The following is a 27,504-nucleotide window of genomic DNA, read 5'->3' as shown; positions in this document are numbered from 1 at the left end:
CTTAGTGATGGTTACTTTCTGAGTTTGTACTCTTTCGATGTTTGACTGATGGCCTCAGTAATGAATTTCAACTTGTTTCTCTGACACGCTTCCCATCCCAAATGAGCTATAGATTTGCCTTACCCATCCCATGGTTGATAATTACATAATACCCTAATAAAAATAACTGGGGTCATAGCATAGATTATTTCAGGGGACCCATGCAAGGGATAAAGCATTTTAGGAGCTGCCACTGTCCATTCATAGTACAGAGGGCAGTCCTGGGATACATTTTCTTTCTCCCATCTATGAATATGGACAGGGATAAACTTTGTTTTGTGTGGATGGGGAGTCTATTCCACAGCAGTTGTATCCTCTGTGAGATATACCTTCCCCTCCACAACATTCTGTTGATGTTGCAGAACAGGTTTGGATCCCTACATGAAATATTTCTGTTGCCATCTGACTTGATGACATGCAGTAAATCAATAATTGATGGGTCGGAGGATGTCTTTTATGCTAGACACAGGTCACGTTTTAGCAGTCTGTAGGATATAAAGTATAGTGACAGGCCTTTGAGAAAGTCCATGTGCAACATGTTGTTTAGGCCTTTTATCCTTTTAGAAAGGCTGTCTCTGTGGGTGTTCCATTAGCTGTATGTGTCCGGACAGACAGATTCCAAAGGGGGCATTATATTTAATGAATGGCCTAATAAGGGCTGAGTAAAGGGGGGCAATGACATCCACAGATCTAGACACAATATTTGTGTTTATAAGCTGTGCAATATAAAAGGATTTTCTTACAACAATAGGCACATGCTGTTCAAAAGTTGTCACTGTCCACATAAGTTCCCAAATCCTAAATTAGTAGGTCAACTCTTAGGGGCATGCTGTTAATGTGTAGTTATCTGGGATAGATTGCATCCCAAAAGATTTTTTGGCATTTGATTTCTGGCCATGACTTTTGGCACCAGTTATTTATTTGGGTCAAACCTTCCTGCAGGATGGCTAAGTCATTTGGGGATTCAATAACTGCTCCTAGCTTCATTTGGGGATTCAATAACTGCTCCTAGCTTGCAGTCATCTACAAATTTAAGTCAAACAAATCCCTTTGGTATTGGATTTTACTTCAGAAAAGTAGATGCCAAACAGGAGACATCCAAGCACAGAACCCTGGTGGGCTCCACTATTGACTGGTCCCTTTGTGGAGGTACATTCTCCTAGTTTCATAATCTGAGTCCTATCTCTGAGCCAGCTGACAATCCAGCAGGTGACACAGGCATTTATTCCTAGTTTATTTGGCTTTTCTATTATGCCTAAGCTTTGGCCAGATTGAGATATCTGGTGTGTACCTTTTTGTCTCCATCCATTGCTTTGGTGATTGTTTCAGAAACATCCACCAGGTTAAGTATGACCTACCCTTGAGGAATCCAAACTGAGATGGGTCCAGTGTGTGGAGGTTTTCTATGTTCTTACTGATTAATTTCATGATAAGTCTTTCCATGGCTCTGCATATAAGGCTCATCAAACTTAAGGTTCTGTAATTGTCTGGGTCTGTGCAAGGTCCTCCCTTATACAGGAAGAATGGCTGTCGCTGTTCTCCATTTGCTTGGTACAAAATCTGTACTGAGGCTAAGACTGAACATTATTGTTAGGAGTGTGGCTAAATCATGCTTCATGCTATTTAAGATGCATCAATACATATAATATTTTAAACATTTGCTAGCACTTTTAGGAGTCGGTTTTCTGTGATAGCTGGAGGACCAGATGGAGAGGAAAGAGGGATAAAGTTTCAGCTAAAATTATCAGCAAGTAGGTTTGCTACATTTTCAGCTCAATGTAGGCAACATCATTCACAATCAGCTCAGTGTAATGCTTATTATGCTTTTCTGAGATTAACAACATGAAAAATGCCTTGTGATTGGCTGTGGCTTGGGTAGCTATTTGAGCCTCAAACTTGGCTTTGGTGGGTTTTATTAAGCTTCTAAGCTGTTTGTTTATTTCAGTGTGACAAGGGCTCTAACATTCTGGTAATTACTCCTCTAACTGTTGGTCAAAATTCTTTTTCTTTTGGACTTCCAAGATGGGTGCACACTGAGTAACAGCTTAATTTTAGCACTTCCAGTGTGAAAACAGAAACTGAGAAAATAGAGCCAGCTAATTTGCCTTCCTGAGTAAATTTCAGTAACTGGTTAGTAAGTGCACTGTCTGGATGCCAGCAAAAAGAAATTCCAAGACTCTGAAAGAAAATCAATCCCAAAAGGTGAGGAGAAAACACTGGCTGGAAGGAATCCTACAGCTGTTTAGCAAAAAGCAGTTCAAGCTGCAGCTTTGATGCAAGATATAATTTCCAGTAATTAAGTCAAATGTTCTCAGAGATGATTAAAATAAACAAAACACTGAGTATATCAACTCAAATAATAAAAGGCTGGAAAAATGGAAGCAGCTTTAAACAGATATTCAGATGAGCTGATAAGACTGCAAAAATCAGAGGTTGAAATGAAGAAAAGGCTGGTTGAGTACGAGACTGCTCAAGAAGAGATGTTTAAAAATAGTAGAATTAGAAGACAGAGCACGTAAGGAAAACCTGAGATTTTCTGCTGTACCAATGAAACTGGAAGGAAAAGACTACTAATTTTATGAAAGCACAGATAAGTAACTGGACTGGTATTCCACAGCAGTTGTTGTTAACTGAAAGGGCACTTTGTGTGTATGTGCCAAACCTGGCATGAGAAAGCTGCCCAGACCTTTAATAGTAAAAATGCAATCCTACCAGAGGAAAGATTGGATTTTGACAAAACTGTGGCAAAAGGACAAAGTACTAAAAGTGGGAGACAGTGGAGTGTTTGTGGAAAATGATTACTCCCTGTACACCAGGCAGAAGAGGAGTAAATGTATTCCAGTAATCAGAAAATGTCGGAAAGCAGGTATGAGATTCAAGCTGCTGCATCCAGCTACTTTCACAATATTCTTTCTGGAGGGTCAAAAACATTTTTGATACAGAACATGCTAAGACGGAAATACAAAAGTTTGTTCAACAAATAGTCAGCTATCAAACAGAAGGGGATTCTTCTTATTATTATTATTATTATTCTGATAATAGGGGCCCATAGAGAGACTATGCTAGTGAAACCTTCTCCAATGTTCCAAATGAAAATGCTTGAGAAACAGAAAAAAAAACATGAGAGTGGACTAGAAGAACTAGGAGTACATTGGAAATGACCCAGCAACTAAATATGGAAGCCGGAGATCAACAGGAAAAAAAACAACTTGGAAATATTGTGAAGTAGACAGAACAAGACAACCTGGAAATGTTGGACTATTTTGACTTTGTTAAACTTGTAGGGGACACAAAAACATTTTCCCTACTCCATGTTATTAATATTTGGAAGAGCATTTAGGAGAGGGGAAGAGTAAGGAAAGACTTGACTGTAAGTAAAACAAAATTTTGTTCTTAACACTATTTTTATAACACATGACATATACTGCATGCTATAAAATAAAGCTTTTTCGGTTATTTTGTGTATAATAAGAATAATAAAGTAAACAGATGCCCCTATTTTTTCTCCTTTCTTCTTGTTCACTTTTAAGAAATGTAGGCACTACAATATAAAAAGAGAAGAAAGCCTGGACAAAAGACATTTTTTTTTCTTACTTTTGCATAGGGGAATGACTGGATTGGGGCCACTGAATTGATTTAATAACATTTTAAGGGAAGCAAATAAATAAAAGAACACTGAATACAATGAAAAGTTTCCCTGTAGCACATACATGCTCACAGTGCAATACATGTAGTGGCAGGCAACTGTGTATCTGGTTCTCATGTTTCTATGGAGACAATCTGATAAGTGGACAATAAAAACAGAATACCTCTTTCTTTCAATGGCTAGGAGATAATGTTTTCTGAAAGCATTCAAGTTGTTTTCTACACCTGGGTGAGGAATAAAAATAAGACAAAAAGACAGCAATTATTGGAAGTAAACACAGGCTGTATCATGCATCTTAGCATAGATAACGGTCATTATTTCCTCTCTCCTAGTATTTCTCACCTAGTTGCATTCACCTTTATACAGCTCAAGCTATTTTCTTCATTGTTATAAAAATAAGTTATGTACTCACCATAACATTCCATCTGAGTACTTATACTTCATTTTTCTGCAACCTGTGGGTATTCGGATCTATATCGGATCTGAGCCAGCAACTTTACAAGCATCTGCTTCAAGCTCCAAGCTCCTCTTTACCCATAACACACCACCATCTCCTGCCTTCCCTCAGATCGAGTTTGCCGCAACTCAAACCAATCAGCAACTCAGACTAGAGTAAACCAAACATGCTAATCACATGAGAAGGTTCGGGCGAAGGAGGGTAGGAAGGTTGCAGAAAAATGAAGTATAACTACTCAGATGGAATGTTATAGTGAGGACATAACTTCTTTATCTGAAGTAGTTAACTTCATTTTATATGCAACCTGTGGGACAGAGTCCCCAGCTCTGAGACTCCTGGGAGGCCCTCATGAAGGATATTCCTGAGCACTGCAGAGCCGAAGGATGCTCTCCCTCTGGAGACTAAATCCAACTTATAATGAGAAATGAAGGTATGTGACTTACCCCAAGTTGCTGCCGTACAAATGTCATCCAGTGATACCCTAGACCAGAAAGCAGCAGACGTCGCCATAGATCTGGTAGAATGAGCTTTAACAGGACCAGGTGGAGACAAGCCTTTGTCTTTGCAAATTTGCAAAATACATAGTGTAATCCATCTAGCTAAGGAAACTCTGGAAATGGTCTTACCCAAAAAGGGCTTAGAAAAACGGACACAAATAACTGGTAGACGTACGGAAGGGCTTTGTTCTATGCAGATAAAAATGAAGTTGTATATGAACATCTAGCAAATGCAGATTATATTCACCCTTGTTCTGAAAATTTGGGAAGAAAACGGGCAGGTTAATTGTTTCATTAATGTTTGATTCAGAAGCCACTTTTGGTAAGAAAGAAGGGTTTATACGGAGAGAAACCCTGTCTTTGTGGAAGATCAAGTAAGGGGGCATGGTAGAGAAAGCTTGGCGCTCAGAAACTCTCTTAGCCGACGTAATGGCCACTAGGAAGGCTGTCTTCCAGGATAAGAACTTCAAATCTGTTGATGCTGCAGGTTCAAAGGGGGGAGCAACTAAGGCCTGCAGAACCAAGGTAAGGTCCCAATGAGGAACAGGGTTCTTAACTGGAGGACGTAAAAGAAAGGTGCCTTTAAGAAAAGCCTTACACAGTCTAGAAGAGGCCAGAGCATTTCTGTTTTCGCCGACATGGAAATTTGAAATAGCTGCCAGTTGCACTTTCACAGTGGAAGAACTGGCCCCTTGCTGAAAAATGCTGGCTAAGAAGTCCAGTACTGCACAGACAGGGACTGTAAAAGGAACCAGCTTTCTCTAAGAAGCCCAAATAGAAAATTGTTTCCATTTACTGCAGTAAATCTTCCTACTGGAGGACTTACGAGCTGCCACTAGAATAGTTTTCACTGAAGATGAAAGACCGGGAGTCCTGGCAATCAAGGGAACTGGAGCAACCAAGTTGTCAGCTTGAGGCTGTCCAGGTTGGGTGGACAGGCACCCAAAGGATGAGAAATTAGATCCGGGCAGGGATCTAGAATTCAAGGAGGAGCTAGAACATGAGACCAGAGGAAGGGGAACCAAACCTGACGAGGCCAGAACGGGGCAATGAGGATCACCTTGCACACCAGTCTGCAAGCCTTCTGCAGAAACTTTGCAATAAGTGGTAACGGGGATAAGCATACAGTAGCCTTGGAGGCCAAGCATGGACTACAGCATCTCTGGGGGGGGGGGGGTCCCATTGCATTGGAAGGAGATGAGAAGCGATCGCAGCAAGGCTGTCCCCATGCAAGGAAGACCTCCTCCGCTATTGACTGTTTCAGAGACCACTCTTACGGCATTAGAATAGCCCGACTCAATCTGTCCGATAAAATGTTGGAGCATCCCGAGATGTGCGTTGCAATCAGAAACCGGCTGGTGGAGATCGCCCACTCCCACACTCTCATGGTCTCGCGACACAGAGGGTAAGATCTGGTTCCTCCTTGTTTGTTGATGTACCAGACAACCAACATGTTGTCTGACTGAATTGCAATAGTCCCCCAAGAAAGAACAGTGTGGAAGGCTTGCAACGCTAAAAGCACTGCTCTCATCTCCAGAACACTGATGTGCAATCTGGTCTCAATCTGGGACCACATGCCTTGGACCATCCTCCCCAGATAATGCCCCCCCACCTGAGTTGGGAGGCGTCCGTGGTCACTGTGGCTTGGGCTGTGGGTGGAATAAATGGGCGTCCCGCTGCAATCTCCGGAGACTAGACCCACCAGAGAAGTAACGCCCTGCAGACTTTGCTGATTTGAAGTTGGTATTCCATGGTATGATCTAGCCAAGACCACTGTACGGCTAGAGTCCATTGTAGAACACGCATGTGAAGACGCGAACAGGGAGGATAGAAACTGTTGCAGCCATATAGCCCAGGGCACTGAGAATGTCCGCCATCTTTGGTAACCTGGGGCCAACAATTATTGATACATGAGTCCTTAGACTCTGGACCCTGTCTGGAGTTAAAAAGACTTTCAGTTGAAGGGTGTCCAGCCATGCACCAATAAAGTCCAAGATCTGTACTGGGTCCTAGAGGGCCTTGGGAACATTGACCGTAATAACTAGCAGGTCTGCAAAATGAAGGAAGGAGTCTCTGGCCTGGCAAAGAAGATGCTTTGTGGAAGCAGCAAGGAGCCAATCGTCTAGGTAAGGGAATACCTGAATTCCCTGAAGCCTCAGGTGAGCCGCTACGAGTGCCATTAACTTAGTAAACACCCTGGGGGCTGTGGTGAGACCGAAGTGTAGGGCTCAGAACTGGCTCATTTTTGAAGAAGCTTGGAAACTTCCAGTGCTGCTGTCTCCCTTTGAGCGGGTGGAACATCTGGGAGGTGAGTTAGTTGGATAGGAGGGGTAACAAACGGGATGGTGTAACCTCTGGATATTATTTGAAGCACCCAATGATCTGCCATTATGGGCTCCCATGCCGTTGGGTGCAATGATAATCTTGCCCCGACTGCCTCCAAAGTAGGACAGTCAGGCAACCTCTCAGGGCTGCTGAGTGGGCCTGTCTGAGAAGGGCTCCCAAGACCCAAAGTTCCTCGGACCCCCTTTGCATTTAGGGGGAGGAAAAGGGAACTAATTGAGAAACTCTCTCAACACACACAAAAAAAAAAAACAAAAAGGCACTTACAATAACCCTAAGGCTCAGAGCTATGGATATCACGATGCTGATGCACGAAGTAACAAATGAGATCTGGGGGAAGGCAGAAGATGGTGGTGTGTTATAGGTAAAGGGGAGGAGCTTGGAGCTCAGAGCAGATGCTTGTAAAGTGCCGGCTCAGATCCGATATGGATCCGAATACCCACAGGTTGCAGATAAAATGAAGTTAACTACTTCAGATTGATTGTTTACTCTCTGATAAATTTAAATACTTTCAGTATTTCAAATATTCTCTGTAAACATTCTATGCACTATGTGTTTCATGTGTGTCTTTTGGCATGCTCTCTCTCAGCTTTGAAATTTACTCACTCAAAGAATCTATAGTTTACATTTCTAAATTGTTCCTTATTTGTAATATTTTGCCAGTTTTACTTTAACATATGATTATATAGGGCATTACTCAGATCTTACTATTGTAATTTCTGTATTTTTATTTATCTTGTTTTTGGAGCTTTTCTCCTCGGGTCTCCACTGAAAATGGGCTACTTGCCCAATAGGACAATTCCCAGTAAACGAATGTAAATAAAAGAAATAAAATAAAATAAATTAAAAATGAAGGATGTCAGTCTGGGAAAATTGTTCCTATTAGGAGGGTTAAACTTCATTATTTAAAGATGTACATAGTTTTGTGTGTGAGTATTACATTAATAGGCTTTGGAGGTGCTCTGGGGTGTGTGTGTGTGTGTGTGTGTGTGTGTGTGTGTGTGTGTGTGTGTGTGTGTGTGTGTGTTTTTACCGTTTTCATTAAAACAAAAAGCTTTGTAAGATGTGACACAGGTTCAAATGAATATGACAAGAAACAACTGTATAAAAAATCAACTTCCCACACAGTATTATGGATGTAACACAAAAGCTAAATGGACATTTTAAAAAGCTGTTTGGTGGGAATAATCAGAATGACATTTTATTATCTTTAAATAAATGTGCTCACAGATATATACAAAAAAAGTAAGAGTAGTGAACTACATAAAAATGCTGAGTGCAAATAGCTATGCTACATGGAACACATTTGGAAATAACTGAGCATATGAATTTGATAAAGGATTTCAGAATTGTTACTCAGTGGAATATGTGAGGCAAAGAAAAAGGGGAGTACTTATATTAACTGTGAGAGGAGCTCCAATAGTGATAGAAGAGGGGAAAATTATAATAATTGTAGATTTGTAGTACTAAGGGGCTACTGGCAAGGGAGGAGGATTTTTTTATGCTGGCATGCATTTATATTCCACATAAAACTGCTACAATGGAGCTTAAGAAAACTGAGAGAAAAAAAAAGTACAGTTTTGTACCTACCATAAATGTAGATGTTTGAGTGTTCACACTGCTGCAGTCATTACACTTGGGGTTATCCTGCCGCCAGGCGGTCCCGCAGTCAGCCTGAGTTCCAAAGTCTTGGTCCAGCGTCAGTTGCTGTCGCTTTTTCCCTGACATCAGTGCACCAGGGTTATATAAGATGCATCCGACGCCATTTTCTTCAGTTTTTCTTGCCCCAGATGTCAGGTGCCCCCAAGTAGGTAGGCAATACATATTGCTAATCAAACATATACAATAAAAACAATACCTTCAGTTACCAGCAAATACACCCCAAAGGTTGTCATTACACTTGGGTAGAATCCCAAAGCTGAGGTTGGGTGGCTGGTCTATAAAGAGTTAGGATTGGCTATGAGGCCCTGCAGAACTGCAGTGGCAAATCCTGCTCTGGATTTAGAGTTAAGAGGCAGGTGGTAATGCTTGGTAAAGGTGTGCACTGAACTCCAAGTTGCAGCCTCCAAAATTTCCTTGGTAGGTACTCCTCTGACAAAGTCTATTGAAGTTGCTGTTGCCCTGGTGGAATGTGGCCTAATGTTATTTGGGACTGATTTTCCATGCTGTGTTGTAGCAGTACCGAATACAGTGTCCTATCCATTTGGATATAGTCTGCTTTGAGATAGCCTTGCCCTGTGATCCTGCAGCATATGCTACAAACAGCTGCTCAGTTTTCCTGAAAGTTCCAAGCAGAAGCGTAGCTGCCTGTGTATGTCCAAAGAATGCAGAAGTTTCTCCTCTCTATTCTGGGGGTTTGGATAAAAAGTTGGCAAATGGATGGTTTGGTTAAGAGCCACACTAGATACCACCTTTGGCATAAAGGTAGGATGTGTCCTTAAAGATACCCTGTCCTGATGAAAAATGATAAAAGGTTCCACTGCCATTAATGCCTGTAGCTCTGAGACTCTTCGTGCTGAAGTTACTGCCAGGAGCAGAGTTGTTTTCCATGATAAAAATTTTAGATCAGCTGTATTGGCTGGCTCAAAAGGTGGTAGGGTCAGTTTTTCCAAAACAAAATTGAGGTCCCAAGTTGGTGTTGGTGCTCTCTGGGGCAGTCTTATGTTTTTAGCCCCTCTGAAGTACTGCTTTAGCAAGGGATGAGAGAATAAAGGAGGATCCGTGTTGTAATGTGCTGAAATGGCAGAGGCGTGGATCTTAATTGATGAGAAGGACAGGCCTCTGTCCACCATCTCAGTTAAGTATTGTAAAATCTGAGGAATGTTTGGAACAAGAGGGTCAAGGCTTTGAGCCTGGTTCCAGGCGCAGAATCTCTTCCATTTTTCTGAGTAAGCTTTCCTGGTGCTAGGCCTCCTGGCCTCCAAAATGACATCCATAACAGCTTTAGAGAGAGATGTTGCCTGTTTGACTAATGTATCTGCCATGCAGCCAGGTTTAGGGTTTTGAGCTGACCGTGCAGGATCTGATTGTTTTGTTGAGTCAGAAGGTGTGGGATTTGAGGCAAAATCCATGGTGGGCCTTGAGCCAAGTTCCTTAAAATAGGGTACCAGTGCTGGCGTGGCCAGTCTGGAGCAATCAGGATCATCTGTGGTTTTTCTTGTCTGGCTTTTAGGAGTACCTCTGAAAGGAAAGGCAGTGGCGGGAAGGCATAAACTTTTAGGTTTTTTCAGCTGAACAGAAGAGCATCCACTTTTCATGCTTGTTTGTGATAAGTCCTTGTGCAGAATTTTTGTAGTTGGCAATTGAGTGGGGAGGCAAAAAGATCTATGTCTGGGCATCCCCACTTTTGCGTTACCATGCTGAAGATTTGTGGATTCAATTTCCATTCGTGAGGGTCCACGATATTTCTGCTTAGATCGTCTGCCAGAGTATTTTTCTTTCCTGGCAGGAATTGTGCTTGCAGGTGGACTTGACACGTTAGAGCTGTGTTCCACAAGGTCATGGCTTGCCTGCATAGGGGATAAGAATGAGTGCCCCCTTGCTTGTTTATGTACCACATTACTGTGGTGTTGTTTGTCTTTAGTAGTAATTGTCCTGGATGTAGAAGGACCTTGAAAGCTGTTAGGGCATTTTGAACAGCCAACATCTCTTTTTGATTGATGTGAAGATGCATCTGGTCTGTGGTCCACTTGCCCTGGATGCATTTTCCTGCTATGTGTGCTCCCCAGGCGTAATCCGAAGCATCTGTTGTTAGAGTTTGCCTGGCTGTGGGTTGGGTAAAAGGCTGACCCTTGTTTAGGTGACATGCCTGTGCCCACCATCGAAAAGTACAGTTTTGTACCTACCATAAATGTAGATGTTCGAGTGTTCACACTGCTGCAGTCATCACACTTGGGTTATCCTGCAGTCAGGCGGTCCTGCAGTCGGCCAGAGTTCCAAAGTCTTGGTCCGGCGTCGGTTGCTGTTGCTTCTTCCCTGACGTCAGTGCGCCAGAAGTATATAAGAGGCATCTGACGCCATTTTCTTCAGTTTTTCTTGCCCCAGAAGTCAGGTGCCCCCAAGTAGGTAGGCAATACATATTGCTAATAAAACATGTAAAAGGAATAAAAGGAATACATTCAGTTACAAGCAAATACACCACAAAGGTTGTACAGGATAGAAAAGGTATAGAAAAGTTCAGCTAGGTCAGAGGGGATGGAGGGAGGGTAACCTGGACTGCAGCAGTGTGAACACTCGAACATCTACATTTATGGTAGGTACAAAACTGTACTATGTTCATCGTGTTACACTGCTGCAGTCATCACACTTGGGTTGAATCCCAAAGCTAAGGATGGGTGGTGGAACTAAACAGGGTTTGGAGAGGCTAGTAGGCCCTGCAGAACTGCAGTGGCAAAGCCAGCTCTGGTTTTAGAGTATAGAGGTAAGTGCTTGGTGAAGGTATGCACTGAACTCCAAGTTGCAGCCTCCAAAATATCCTTGGTTGGTACCCCTCTGAGGAAGGCTGTTGATGTTGCTGTAGCCGTGGTGGAATGGGGCCTGATGTTACCAGGCACAGGTTTCCCATGGTGTGTGTAGCAGAAACGGATGCAATGTCCTATCCATTTTGAAATGGCCTGTTTTGAGATAGCCTTTCCTTGTGATCCTGCAGCATGGGATACAAAGAGCTGGTCAGATTTTCTGAAAGCCTTAGTTTTATCCAAGTAGTAACGTAATTGCCTGTGAATGTCCAAAGAGTGTAGGAGCCTTTCCCCTTTGTTCTGGGGGTTTGGATAAAAGGTGGGCAAATGAATGGTTTGGTTTAAGGCCACACTGGAAACCACCTTTGGCATAAAGGAAGGGTTAGTTCGTAAAGAGACTCTGTCTTGATGAAAAATGATGAAAGGCTCCACTGCTATTAGGGCCTGTAGTTCTGAGACTCTTCGTGCTGAAGCTATTGCTAGCAGCAGGGCAGTTTTCCATGATAGGAACTGTAGATCAGCTGTGAAAGCTGGTTCAAAGGGCGGTAGTGTAAGCTTTTCCAAAACAAAGTTGAGATCCCAAGTTGGTGTTCGTGCTCTCTGGGGTGGTCTTATGTTCTTAGCCCCTTTGAGGAAATGTCTTAGTAATGGATGTGAAAATATAGGAGGATCTATGTTGTATTGAACTGAAATAGCTGAGGCGTGGATCTTAATAGATGAGAAGGAAAGTCCTTTGTGCAACATCTCAGTTAAATATTGAAGAATCTGAGGAATATTTGGGACAAGGGGATTTTGGCCTTTAGCCTGGTTCCAGGTGCAGAATCTTTTCCATTTGTCTGAATAGACTTTCCTGGTGCTGGGCCTCCTGGCCTCCAGAATGATGCCCATCACAGCTTTAGAGAGAAGTGTTGACTGGTTGTTCAGGCAATTTGCCATGCAGCCAGATTTAAAGTCTTGAGCTGGATGTGTAGAATCTGATTGTTTTGCTGAGTGAGCAGGTGAGGAATTGGAGGTAAAATCCATGGTGGGCCTTGAGCCATGTTCCTTAGTACTGGGCACCAGTGTTGGCGTGGCCAGTATGGAGCAATGAGTATAATTTGCGGCCTCTCTAATCTGTCTTTCAACAGCACCTTTGCCAGAAGAGGCAGTGGAGGAAAGGCATACACTCTCAATGTTTTCCAACTGATTGAGAGGACGTCCACTTTCCAAGCTAGTGTGTGGTATGTCCTTGTGCAGAATTTCCGTAGTTGGTAGTTTTGGGGGGAAGCAAACAGATCTATGTCTGGGCTCCCCCATATTTGAGTTATCATTGCGAATACTTGTGGATCTAGTTTCCACTCGTGAGGATCTATGACGTTTCTGCTTAGATCGTCTGCCAATGTGTTTTTCTTTCCTGGCAATAATTGTGCCTGTAGTTGAACTTGGTAGGTCAGTGCTGTGTTCCACAAGGTCATTGCTTGTCTGCATAGGGGGTAGGAGTGTGTGCCCCCTTGCTTGTTTATGTACCACATCACTGTGGTGTTGTCCGTCTTTATTAGGAGTTGTCCTGGATGTAGGAGGTCCTTGAAAGCGGTTAGCATCTCTTTTTGATTGATATGTAGATGCCTTTGGTCTGCAGACCATTTGCCCTGAATACACTGTCCTGCCATGTGCGCTCCCCAGGCATAATCCAATGCATCTGTTGTTATAGTTTGCCTGGCTGTGGGTAAGGTAAAAGGCTGAACCTTGTTGAGGTGACATGCCTGAGCCCACCATAGAAACTCCTGTTGAAGGCAGGGAATGAGTGGAATTATTGTTTCCAAGCTGTGGCTGTGTTGAGTCCATACACTTTTCAGATACCATTGTAATTTCCTCATATGCAGTTTTGCAAATGGTATTAGTAGAATGCAAGATGCCATGAATCCCAAGGCCTGCAGAATTTTTCTTGCAGGGAGTTGGGTCTTTGTTGCCATCATTTTGAAGTATTCAGTCAGTTGTCCTTGCTTGTCTGGCATGAGATATGCCATCTTGGCCATTGTATTTAAGCTGGCACCCAGGAATATTATGTCTTGTGAGGGCACTAGTTTTGACTTCTTTACGTTTACTGTGTACCCTAGGCAACTTAGCAGGTTTTTGACAAACGCCAGATGCTTTAATAGAATGTCCTTGCTTTCTGCTTGAATAAGGCAGTCGTCCAGGTATGGATATATTTGAATCCCTCTTTGTCTGCAGTATGCAATTACTGGTGCCAGGCATTTTGTGAAGACCCTGAGGACAGTAGATAAGCCAAGGGGCAGTGCAGAGAATTGGTAATGGGTTGAACCTGCTATAAATCGGAGGTATCTTCTGCAATTTTGTCTGATAGGGACATGCAGGTATGCCTCCTTGAGGTCCAACGTTACTAGCCAAGCCTTCTTGCCCGGCATGGGAAGAAGTTGCTTTAGTGTTAGCATCTTGAATTTGGGTACTTCCAGGTATTTGTTTAGAATTGAGAGGTCCAGAATGGGTCTCCAGGCTTTGTCCTTTCAGGGAACTAGAAAGAGTCTTGAGTAAAATCCTTGTCCTTGCTCCTGTGTAGGAACCTATTGAATGGCTCTCATGTCCATGAGAGCTGAAATTTGCTTTTGAGCCTCTGCCCATTGATTTGGTGGCAGGTTTGGCATTCCTTTTACCCTTGGCAAAGTGTGAAAGTGGAATCTGTATCCTTGAGATACAATATTTAGGACCCATTTGTCTTTTGTGATGATGTGCCAGTTGTCTGCAAAAAGTGCTAGTTTTCCCCCCAAGGGAGCTGCCAAGAGGGTTTTGCTTGGTAGTCTGAGGGGTAAGTCATTGTGTTTGTCTTCTGGTAGTTTGAGACCTGTCTTCTCCTCCTTTTTGGGTTGTGGCACCCCATTGTCGAGGCTGGTAAGAGCCTTGTGACTGGCCACTGCCCCTTGGGTGTCTGTATCTGCCACTCTGTGGTCTGGCAGAAGCTGGAAAGGACCAGTTTTTGGTTGGCCAATTTCTGCTGAAACGAGGGGGTTGAACCTGTAAAAAATCCTTGACCGTCTGCATAGATTTTGCCTTATCCTCCTTTTTCTTTAAAACCTCTCCTGCTTTTACACCAAATAAAACATCCTGCTGTAAAGGTGCATCCAATAACTTTGCTTTAACATGATCAGGTAAGGTTTGTTCTTTTAACCAAGCATGCCTACGTATGACAGACCCTGTCACTGCTGCTCTACAAGAAGCTTCCAATGAATCAAATCCACATTGCAAAGTATGTTTTCCCACTTGTTCAGCTGCATGCAACAACTCTTGCATTTCTTTGTAATCAGGCTGTTCTGTATGTGTGAGCATTTTTTGTTTTAATTGAGACATCAAATATTGTTGATATTTCAGCATGTGAAACTGACAATTTAAGGCCCTCATAGCTAGAGTAGCTGAGGTACATACTTTCTTTGCCCATCTGTCTAGTGCTCTAGAATCCCTTTCAGAGGGCACAGGATTTTTAGCAATAGAGGCCTTAACCCCTTTGGGACCCTGGGAAATGGTTTCTGGGTCAGCAACAGGGCTTTTATATAGGAATTTGTGTGAGTCAGGGACTCTGTAGTATCTGTCTGGTTTGGCTGGTGCAGGAGGTAGTGAATCTGGGTTAAGGCTATATTCTGAATAGACATCATCCACAATGTCTAACACGGGTGGAATAGCAAGTGGTCTGTGCTGGGGTAGTAAAAGGAACTCTCGGAGCCTTTTCTTAGAATCAGAGTAATCCTGGCCTTCCCAATGGAAATGTTCCCTCATGGTATGTAAGGTTTCCCCAAAGGAGTAATCTTCTGGGGGAGATGCAGAAGGGATAGACTCTTCAGCATCAGAGTCTTCATAAGGGGGAAAGGAATATCCCTGTTCCTCAGAAGAGTCTGAGGAAACTGAAACCTGGTCAGAGGAAGCGTAGTCCTCCTCCTGTCTTGGCCTTTTATCAGGAGGGGGATTGGAACCCCTGATTAGGGTAATTAAGTCTTAAGCCATCTTAAGCATCTGGTTCTCAGGCATGGGGCCTTGTACTGGAGACTGCTGTACAGTCTTCTTTGTTTTTAATGGAGTTTTCAGCTTTGCATAGGATTTAATAGTGAGTGTAGTCAGTCTGAAGACACCTTCTGCAACTGAAAGTGTTTCAACTGCACCGAAATCTCCTTCAGGCATGGAGTCGGAAGGGCCTAAAGGTAAAGGTTGTGGAGGCCTAGCAATCTCTGCTTGAGAATCGGATGTCGCCTGGGGTTCTAAATCAGCAGTCATCAGGGGCTGCGTAGGCGCCTCAATGAAAACCAGAGAACCGGCGACTGGCCTAGCAGAGGCCTTGGAGTCTGGTTTGGGTCTCGGCTGCCTGTCCTTATCTTTGCGTTTTTTATGCATTCTGGTCGTCGGTTGCTCCGACGGCATGGTATAATTAAATTTCATACCAAAATAATGTCGGGCGAAATCGAACCGACGTTTAATAGTTCGTTTATTAAACCTAGCACAAAACTGACAACCTGTGACATCGTGGTCTGGGCCTAGGCAAGGAATAGAATAAGAATGAAAGTCCTTATGAGGTATTTGCTTCCCACAAGAAATGCAATTGTTAACTTTTTCTGACATCGGACTGAGGCAAGAAAAGGTTCCCCAACGGGGTACTTAGCTTTATTGAAGACTTCGGTCTGAAATTCGATTTGAAAATATCAGGAGTCGGCCGATCGGCACTCGCGAACTGCTTCTGCTTCAGGCACTGCGTGCCAAGAAAGATTGAAGAAAATGGCGTTGGATGCCTCTTATATACTCCTGGCGCACTGACATCAGGGAAGAAGCGACAACAACCGACACCGGACCAAGACTTTGGAACTCTGTCCAACTGCGGGACCGCCTGATGGCAGGATAACCCAAGTGTGATGACTGCAGCAGTGTAACACGATGAACATCTCCTGTTGTAGGCAGGGAATCATTGGTATTACTGCTTCTAAACTGTGAGAGTGTTGAGTACAAACACTTTTTAGGTACCATTGTAATTTCCTCATATGCAGTCTGGCATATAGTATTAGTAGTATGCAGGATGCCATGAATCCCAGGGCCTGCAGAATTTTTCTTGCAGGGAGATGGGACTTTTTTGCCAGTAGTTGAAAATATTGAGTTAGTTGAACTTGTTTGTTTGGCGTGAGGTAAGCATCTGGGCCGTTGTATTTAAGCTGGCACCCAGGAATATAATCTATTGTGAGGGCACTAGTTTCGACTTCTTTTTGTTTATTGTGTACCCTAGAGAAATTAGCAACCTTTTTACAAACGCCAGATGCTGTGGAAGAATGTCCTTTGTCTCTGCTTGAATGAGGCAGTCGTCCAGGTATGGATATATTTTAATTCCTTTTTGTCTGCAAAATGCAATTACTGGTACCAGGCACTTTGTGAAGACCCTGGGCGCAGTAGATAAGCCAAAGGGCAGTGCAGAGAATTGGCAGTGCATTGTACCAGCTTTGAATCTGAGGTATCTTCTGCAATTTTGTCTGATAGGGACATGCAGGTATGCCTCTTTGAGGTCCAGAGTAACAAGCCAAGCCTTCCTGCCCAGCATGGGTAGAAGCTGCTGTAATGTTAACATTTTGAATTTCGGAATATCCAGGTAAGTATTCAGAATTGAAAGGTCTAGTATGGGCCTCCAGGCCTTGTCCTTTCTGGGGACCAGGAAGAGTCTTGAGTAAAATCCTTGTCCTTGTTCCTGTTGTGGTACTTTTTGAATAGCTCTCATGTCCATGAGGGCTGAAATTTGTTTTTGTGCCTCTGCCCATTGATTTTGTGGCAGGTCTGGCATTCCTTTTAGCCTTGGTAAAGTATGAAAGTGGAATCTGTAACCTTGAGACATAATATTCCGGACACATTTGACTTGGGTGATTGTTTGCCAGTTTTGAGAAAAAAGTGCTAGTTTCCCCCCCTAAGGGGGCTTCCAAAAGGGATGTGCTTGGCGTACGAAGGGGAAAGTCATTGTGACTGTTTCCTGTAAAGTTGAGACTTATCCTCACCACCTTTTGGGGTTGAGGTGCCCCACTGTCGTCTGTTTAAGCCTTGGGGTTGAGATCTGCCTCTTGGGCATCTGTATCTGCCTCTCTGTGGCCTGTCTGACACTGGAAAGGACCAATTCTTTGTTGGCCAATTTCTGCTAAACCGAGGTGGCTGTACCTGTAAGAAATCATTGACTGTTTGCATAGATTTAGTTTTATCCTCCATTTTCTTTAACATCTCTTCTGCCTTAACACCAAACAAGGTATGATGCTATAAAGGAGCATCCAATAATTGTGCCTCAACATGATCAGGTAAACTTTGTTCTTTTAACCAAGCTTGTCTTCGAATCACAGAACCTGTAACTGCGGCTCTACAAGAGGCCTCTAAAGAATCAAAACCACATTGCAGAGTATGTTTTCTCACCTGTTCAACTGCATGCAATAAATGCTGCATTTCTTTACAATCAGGAGCTTCTGAGCTTGCAAGCATTTTCTGTTTTAACTGAGCCATTAAATATTGTTGGTACTTAAGCATGTGAAACTGGCAATTTAAATCTCTTACAGCTAAAGTTGCAGAAGTGTATACTTTCTTCCCCAATCTATCCAAAGCTCTGGAATCTCTGTCAGAGGGTACTGGATTTTTTGCAATGGAAGCCTTAACCCCTTTTGGACCCTGGGAAATAGTTTCTGGATCAGCAGAAGGGTTTTTGTAAAGAAACTTGAGAGAGTCAGGGACTCTATAATACCTATCTGGCTTGGCTGGAGCAGGGGGCAAAGAGTCAGGAGATAAACTGAATTCACAGAACACATCATCCACAATATCTAGCACTGGCAGAATACCCAGGGGCCTGTGTTGAGGCAATAAGAGGAAATCCCTGAGCCTTTTCTTGGATTCTGAGTAATCCTGGCTTTCCCAATGGAAATGCTCCCTCATGGTATGTAAAGTTTCTCCAAAAGAATAATCCTCAGGAGGAGAGGTTGAAGGGATAGATTCTTCAGCATCAGAGTCCTCATAGGGTGGTGGAGAGTCTCCCTAGTCTGAAGAGGAATCAGAGGAAATGGAAACCTGATCAGAGGAGTCATAGTCTGTATCCTGCCTAGGCCTTTTCTCAGGAGGGGGATGGGAACCCCTGATTAGAGTAATGAGGTCTTCGGCCATTTTAAGCATCTGTTTCTAAGGCATGGAGGACTGTCCAGGAGAATGCTGTACTTGTTTCTTTGTCTTTAATGGTACCTTTGTCTTGGCTGTTGTTTTAATGGTAATTTGTGAAGGTCTGAAAACACCCTCAGAAGCCGATGCCTGCTCAGCAGCTCCGGACCCATCTGAGGGATTAGTTTCCGTAGGCCCAATACCTTGAGTTTCCAGAGGCCTTGATGTCTCCACGTAGGAATTGGAAGCGGCCTGTGGCTCTGAGGTAGTGGGTGTTAGGGGCTGCAAAAGCGCCTCACTGAGAACCGGCGACTGGCCTAGAAGAGGTCTCGTCATCGGTTTTGGACCTCAGATGCCTGTCTTTATCCTTGTCTTTGCGTTTTTTCGGTATTGAGGTCGTCGGCTGATCCAACGGCATCGTATAATTGAACCTTCGACCAAAGTAGTGCAAAGCAAAATCAAAACATCTTTTTATAGTGCATTTGTTAAATCTAGCACAAAACCGACAACTAGTGATGTCGTGATCAGGGCCTAGGCATGGTATACAGTAAGAGTAGAAGTCCTTATGAGGTATTTGCTTCCCACAAGAAATACAATTATTAACTTTTTCTGACATCGGTCTGAGGCAAGAAAAAAATTTCCCCAATGGGGTACTTAGCTTTATTGAAGACTTTGGATCTTAAATTCAACTTTGAAAATCTCAGGAGTCAGCCGACCGGCACTTGCGAACTGCTTCTGCTTCGGGCACCGCGCAGCAAGAAAGACTGAAGAAAATGGCGTCGGATGCATCTTATATACCCCTGGCGCACTGACGTCAGGGAAGAAGCGACAGCAACCAATGCTGGACCAAGACTTTGGAACTCAGGCCGACTGCGGGACTGCTTGGCGGCAGGATAACCCCAAGTGTAATGACTGCAGCAGTGTAACACGATGAACATCAGCTTTCAGCATGGAATATTACTTATAGACAGAGAAAGAAATTTGACTTACAACAGTGATTATGTACCTGGGGGTCTAAAAGGGAAAACGCAATGAAAGAAGATAGATTTTTGAAGAAATTTATGAAAATATTTGGTATGGAAGATTAATTCAGTAGTAGGAATTCGAAGATAATTTGCATATTATTCCCCAAGGTACAAAAATTGGTCTAGGCTAGAAAGAAATTATATTTTACAGAAGCGTGCATTTAATTGAAAGTTTTGATATGCAGCCAATATTTGTTTTCAGATCACACACCAATAATAACCAAATAAAAATGCAGGGTAATGAAATAAAAAATGAGATACTGGCACTTCTCCACCTATCTGCTGGGAGTTACTAGAGATGACAGAAAGTTCTTCTGAAAATATAGTTAGGCAATGAGAGAAAACTGAAGCAGGGTTTAAAAATAGGGTAGAAATAAAAGAAAAAGAGATATGGTTAAGAAATAAAAATAATTATTTAGTGGGACTAACAAAGGTTAAAGTCTTGGAGAACAGGGGAATCTTCCAGAACAAGAAGAGGCACAATTTCAGAGTGCTAGAGAGAAAATAAGGGATTATGTTAACAATATGCATGAGTTAGAAAGATTGCTTTTAAGCAATTGCATTTTGATAATAACTCCAGAGCATAAAAACCTTTAGCACAATGGCTCAAGCAGCAGAAAGCTGAAAGGGCTGTTGATCCTATAGAGGTATTAGCAATATTTAGAAAATTTTATGAAAATTTGTATGAAACACAGAAATGAGGAAATCTAGAAAAAGTACAAATGGAAATGCCAATGGAAGAATTAAATATATCAGGGTTAGAGGTAGATGAGTCTCAATTACTAACAGGTTAGGAGGAGTTGAGCTAAAAATGGTGACGTATAACCATGCTACAGGAAAGGCCCCAGGAATACATGGTACTCCTGCGAATGTTTGGAACTAGGAGGGAAGAAATTGATAAAGATCTGGAAGGTTTTCTTTAACAGTATTTTAAAAGGAGCAGAAGCATCAACATCCTGGAAGAAAGCAGTGGTGGCTGTAATACCTAAATATGGTAAAGACCCATCAAACCAAGCTTCATATAGGCCCATTTAGATCATTTAGATTCTAAACCATGATTATAAAGTGCTTGTGACTACAATGGCTAAAAGAATGTAATGGCGATGCCAAAATTGATAGATATGGATCAATGTGATTTCATGGAGGGAAGGCAAACATTTGACAACATTAATAGAACAATGATGATCCATCAAGAAGCAGACTGAATAAAACACTACTGTTGGTGGGTACTGATGCAAAGAAAGCATTCCATAGAGTAAGCGGGGATTTTATGAGTAGGGCAATGGAAGCATTTGCATTCATTGATAAAATTATAAGGTTTATTAGGAGGATATATTTGGGATCAGAGGCAAAAATTAAAGTGGGGGGGGCTCATCTCTGATAAATTCTATTTGAGCAGAGGAACTAGGCAAGGGTGTTCTCTTTTAACTTTGTTATTTGTGTTATATCTAGAACCACTGGCAAAGAAAATAAGGCACTCAGAAATTTGAAGATATCATTTGTAGTCAAGAAAAGTTAACTTTATTTACAGGTGATATTATTTTATACCTGATAAACCAGAAAATGACATTTTAGTATTGTGGAAAATTCTGAGACAGTTTCAAGTCTTTTCAGGATACAAAACTAATGAAAATAAAACAAAGGCAATAGCTGTAAACTATGTACCCAACATGAATTGGTTCAACAATACCCATTATTTATGGGGACATGATAAAATGAAGTATTAAGGAGTATGGATTAAAAAGGATTCTGTTACAGCAGCTAAGGATATGTGGGAAGAGAGTAAAGAAAAGACAGTACAAAACCTGAGAATTTTGAAGTTCTGATTTACAAATTTGGAAGGTAGTAAGAAATTCATTCTGTGACACAATTTATAAGTAAGGGCATGGCATCCAAGTCCAATATGTCATACTGCTACTTTGTTCAGCCCTTATCAGACCCATCATTGAGTATAATGCCCGCTTTAGTGTCTACCTGACCAGACATATGCAACAGATGGAGCATACACCCACAAAGGTTTATTACCAGGAGAAACCAAGGTATAAATGTATTCTCCAATATGGATCACCTTAAAGCCCTCTCCTAATACTCAGTCCCCTACAGGTTACTGAGAGATTATCCATGCCTGACATAAAAAGCATCCTTGGATCCAGCTCTGATAGAACTTTTGCACATCTGCAAAATGAACTGCATCAGAACCACTAGATCCATGGATTAAATTTTGCCAGTGACATAAACAAGACATGTTGGCAAGATAGACATGTATTTCTGGAGGATCCCCATGCTCTGGAAAAGGCTCCCTATATCCATGTGAAGCCAAGCCCATACCTTACCCTATTTATGCATAACCTTGATCAGTGGATGGGAAACTGGAAATTCACCCTGGGTCTGGTCCTCCATGTCTCTGATAGACACAGGCAGACAGTAGTGCCCAAACTAACATACCTCCCTCATATAACTTCTAGAAACTTCCTAACTAACATATCTCTCCTAATAAATGCCCATCATGACACATAGGGAGACAACTAGGTTGGACATGGCTAGGCTTATAGTGGTCCTGGTAGTCATTAGCCTATTGTTTAACTATAAACCTGTGAACCTATAACTGTACTAACAAGGTACTGTAATGTTTTCTAGGTGGAAAAATGCTTCCCTTTTGATCTTAAAAAAAAAATCACAGTTTATATAATTTTAAAATGAAAGAAAAATGTATTTCTCCATAGGCTGTGCTTGCACTGATATCAACCGCTAAGACAAATTGTCAGCTGTTGTAAAAGAGCTAAAGCTGAGGATAGGGTTCTATTCCTCAGCAACCTGCAGCTTATAAATAATGGTGACCTCCATCTGTTGTATTCCATAAATACAGTTTTCACTGGTCTACCTCAAGTTTCACTTTTTTTGAGCAGTTACCTGTAATCTGCAACATGATTATTATAACAATTAAAGGCAATTTTTGATCCAGGCCAAAATTAAACATGCAACTGTGAGCAAAATTTATATGACCAATAGTCCAGGTAATTACAGGACTACATTTTTTAATCAGAATTTAAACTATGCGTATGGCAAAATGAACTGCCAAGCATGAGGAGGAAATCTGATTATGCAGAGTTATACCTGACATTATGGCTGTGCATCTGTTTCCATATGTGGGAACTTTGGAAAAAATGTTTTGTATTGCACAATGGAGAGTATAAAACCAACTACCACAGATCCCATCAAGAAGGGTTTTGATGTAAAATCACATAATATAAAACTCAAAAATGTCAAGTTAGAGTCAAGCCTGTGCAATACATCATCACCACTCTTATTCTTGTAATTAATGTAGCAATATGATTACGCACAGCCACATTACGTACAAAAACAATACCTATAAATAAATAAACCATTACCTTATCACTGGGCCTAAAATAAGGATTCTTCTCTTTTGCGTTTCGGTATTTCATGTTAGGTTCAAACTGTGCCAATCGGTATGGCTGACTACTCTTCAAAAAAGTGGTGATCCAATGGGAAGCCTCGTCTCCACAGTCTCTTCCTGGAATATCACTCCCCCACACTCTGACAAGGAAACAAAAAGAAAAACAAACTGTTCAAATAAAAACTCACTGCAGTTGTGAAGCAATATCCTTCTGATACACCTTTATCTGTCCAGTAAAAAATCCATTTGACAATAAAAGGATATTAAGATGCACACAAGAAAGAATACTAAGGTGCATACGATTACAATGAAATGCTAATTTGTTATTATTCATCAAGAGTTTAATGCTTACAACTAAACATTTACAGTAAAACAAGGCAACAAATAAGAGACAATAAAACTCACCAATTTTAAACAAACATGTAGGCTGAAAGGACAAAACTATGAAAATAAAGTCAGGATCAATCTAAAATCTACAGTAAACTGGGGTGGGAGAGAGTATATATTCCTGAGCTGTCAAAGATTCAGAAATTGATGCTGGTGCATGTTCCTTGCTGTAGATTCACCCAAAAAGTTAGAGCCTTGGGGACCTTCAGAAAGTAGAGTCCACCTCACATGCCAAAATTTGGGACAAATGTCTATAAGGGAGGACAGTTGCAAAGTGTGTAGGAAGGCAATCTACCCAAACAAGTCTCTGGAATGGTTAGCAGCCTGCACTAGATGATCAGTGTTGGTTGACTAGGCATTGGATTGCGACGTCTCTTTTACACAAGCAGGACCCAAATCAAGCTGGCCACGGAAATAAAGCATCAAGACCTTAGAGCGTTAACAAGCTGAAACCGGCAGCCAACGTAGATCTTGTAGAAGTGGTTTGATGTAACTAGTTCCTGGAATGCCAGCAATCAATCTAGCTGCAGAGTTTTCCACCTGCTGCAGGTGCAACTAGTCAGCATGTGACGGCTTAAGATACACAGCAAAACAGTACCTCAAGGTAGACATCAGTGCACTGACCACCATAATAAGGCCCATCCCAGACCAGCAGAATTTGTTACAGGCATATATTTAAAATGAAATATGATGTCTTGACAGCTGCCATCACATGATCCTGAAAAGTCATCTTGTCATCAACAATTACAGTAAGATCATGAGCTTGTGAAACAAATTTCAACTAAATGACACCATAAATTACAATAGGCATTAACAGTGGAAAAGCTGATGGACAGACAGTTGGATACACTAGAAATGCCTCAGTCTAGGCTGAATCGTTTCAGTGAATTTGAACATACCCAGTAGTCTTATTAGAAGTTGCAAAATCTGGTCCCTGACTGAGAGAAGGAAAGGTAAAAGAGAAGTTCCACTAGCATGAGACTGATATGACCTATCGCTCATATCAATCTGTAAATCTGCAAACAGGAAGACAAAGTAAGTCTACAAATACCTGAATATACCACAATGTGTATAGCTGCAAGCAATGCTGTGTTTATATACTCCCCTACGGTTTTGTAAGATTGTATTATAAAAGTACAGTTTTACAACCCTTAAGCCTCATGCCATACTCCTACTGCTCCCCCAAACTGCAACAAATGCCTGATTGTTACGGAGATCTTTAACTAAAACCAGTCTTGCATAACAACTCCCTGGCAAAGGATCCAATATGGATGAAGACAGTTTTGGAAGTACAACCAGAAAAAAACTGCATTCGTTATGAAAAACACAGAACTTTCTTTTGCTTATGAAGTTCTCTACTTGGAAATACAATATGATTGTCTTTGTTTTTTTTTTTCTTTTTATTGCAAAATCTATATACAAACAGTAGCAGCATAACAAAAATAAGCATCTTGAGTGAGACAGCAATTGGGTTTCTTAAAACAGACAGTTTTAGTTATAATTTAGTTTATGACTAATACATTTCAAAGAAAATGTAAATGCACTTACTTTCTTTTCACTTCCACCCTAGACAAATACTGTTCAATACATACACTCAATGTCATAAAAAAGTACTTCCTAGCAAGTAATTTGATTCAGTTGTCATCTTCTCAAACAACTGCAATTACAAATGAAAAAATTCCTGAATGTGAACAGCATATCAGTTGATCCAGGACACCCTCCACAAGGAGTAAATGACTGGATTCAACTTGTCCACTAATCATATTTATTTATATATTTTTTGTTAACTGGGATAACCCATTAGACTAGTGGTCTCTCTTCAGGGGAGACTCACAATAGTGTTTATACTACCAGGGGAAATTTGGCCAGGACATCAGGGAACTTCCCCTACTCTTCACGTATAGAGACGCATTTCACTGTGGCACTTCTGGCTTCTTTTCTGAGCAGGAAGGCAGCTCAGAGAAGCAGGGAGAGAGTTGCAATTATGAAAGGAGAAAAGGAGTGTGTGGAGGGTGAAAGCATGTATGGTGCTGTTAGTTGAACAGCAGAAGTAGTGGATTCTTTAAACAAGGTAGCAGAAAGTGAGGAGACATCAGTTAGGAATGATGGCATGGTAAAGAAATCTGAAAAGGTAGTTGAACCTTTTCAAGAGCAGTTTAAGGAGTCAGAGTGAGTGCAAATGGACTCAAAAGATTTGTATCAGCAAAACCTCTTTGATAAAAAGGTTACAACACAAGAGTGTTTTGTTACAACCCTTCAGTTGGGAGGGTTGCAGGATGACTTGTTAATGGATTTAATCAATATGAGTGAACCAGAGAGCGGCAAAGACATGTCATGGGGAGAGCTGATGGAAACGATTCAGAAGGAAGATGTTCAGCAAATCAAAGTGGGTCAGGTTGTGAGAAAATCTTATGCAGAGATGGTGAAAATGGAGAATGAAAGCAAGAAAGAAGAAAAAGACATTAAGTTGTCTAAAATATATGATAATAGAGACTTGTGGACTGGGGCGTGGGATTGCAATGTGATTTTAAAATTAGACAATGAGAGTATTTTGCATATTCAAAGTATCATAAATGCTGAAGGTGACAGAGGCATGGTAAAATATTGGGGCCAGCCAAAAACATGTTATTTTTGTGTGGAAAACTGATCATTTATTTAAGAACTGTGTTAAAAGAAGATGTTTTACATGTGGGGAAATAGGACATGATGCAAGAAATTGTGAACTGAAATGTTGTAAGTACAAAAAAGTGGGTCATTTGGGGGGAGAGTGTGAAGAAAAAGGAAATGAGGTAGAAGTGGAAACAAGAAAGAGAGTAAAAGCAAAGTAAAAATAATAAAATTATAAAGAAAGAATTAGAAATAGTGGAAACACAAAAAGAAATGATAAAAGTTATAGATAGAGAGGAAGTGATGCAACATGTTAACACGACGGAAGATGCAAATATGGACAAACTTGAGTAAGAAGAGTCAAAGTTGTGTGATAGTGATGAGTTTAAATGGAATATTGTCAAACAAAAAATAAATTCTATTGGTAAAAGAGTATGGGATAGGAAAGGGAAGACTATAGAGGGATTTAAAAAAAAAGAAGGGAAAAGGATGATTATATACATTACATTAAGGTAAAAATTACTTGTAAAGTTCTAGCCCCTGATGTTACTAGTTTGAAAAAATTAGAGAGAATAAGAATTTTGGAGTGGTGTAGTAAGCAGGAAACTTGACATAATTATTTTAGAAGGCATCAGGCTCTTAACACATGTTGAAAGAAATCAAATAGAAGTACTGTTGGAAATTAATGTAATTTGGAATTTTGGAAAGGAAACATATTCAAGCCTTCTTATTGGGTCTATATTATCATATCCCATGCTCCAGAACAGCGAACCACAGATAACTGACCCCATGTAAGCGACAGCTTACAACATCAAAACTTCAGAACAACGATTATTTTCCAATGGAAAACAATCGCTGTTCTGAAACAAAAAAAAAAAACAGTAAAACATTACTTAACGTGGGGGGGGGGGCTGTGCCTCCCACTCCCCCTACTTAAACATACCAACTCCGAGATCACACTACAGTGCCGAAAAGGCAAAATAGCGAAAGCAGCCAAACAAATTCTTTCCCAGGGAAATAATTTGCTGAACAGCCGCTTCGCTATTTTGCCTTTTTGCACTTCACTGTTCGACAAAGATGCATTCGACAACCTGTGTCTGCGACAGCATAATAGGGAACCTTCTTAGCTTATACAGAGATACAACAAAAGTAATATCTTAACACTTTAACTGTAACAGGTAGAACCACAGTTGGTGATGTAAGGTGGATGAATCAGGTTATTACAATTGTTGCTGTTTATGCATACATATCAAAAAAGCAGAGAGAAGAAATGTTCAGGAACATTATTCAATATGTAATGCAATTAATACTGAGATTACTGCAGCAGGGGATTTCAACTGTAATTTGAGACAGCACAAAAAGAAAGCATATGATAAGTTAGTATGGGATATTGTAAAATATGGGCCGTTAAAACCTGGAATCAAAAAGCATGGACTTATGGAACAGGAGAAAAGAGAATGAAAATAGATTACTTTTTTGATATCAGAAAGTTCATTA

General features: G+C 41.4%; 1 protein-coding gene across 1 annotated transcript in view; it reads right to left on the bottom strand.

Annotated features, from left to right (window-relative positions):
* The window catches only part of MTARC2 (mitochondrial amidoxime reducing component 2), a 331,710-nt gene that overhangs the window by 272,115 nt on the left and 32,091 nt on the right, over positions 1–27,504 (bottom strand). Inside the window, exon 3 of the mRNA XM_044060177.1 lies at positions 22,988–23,153. Within this exon, the coding sequence (XP_043916112.1) occupies positions 22,988–23,153 (166 nt within the window). The remainder of the gene's footprint in view (positions 1–22,987; positions 23,154–27,504) is intronic.

The sequence above is a fragment of the Protopterus annectens genome, chromosome 1.part2, assembly GCF_019279795.1.
Source record: "Protopterus annectens isolate FY-2018-M chromosome 1.part2, PAN1.0, whole genome shotgun sequence".
Classification (NCBI taxonomy): domain Eukaryota; kingdom Metazoa; phylum Chordata; order Ceratodontiformes; family Protopteridae; genus Protopterus; species Protopterus annectens.
This window is presented reverse-complemented; position numbering and strand designations above follow the sequence as displayed.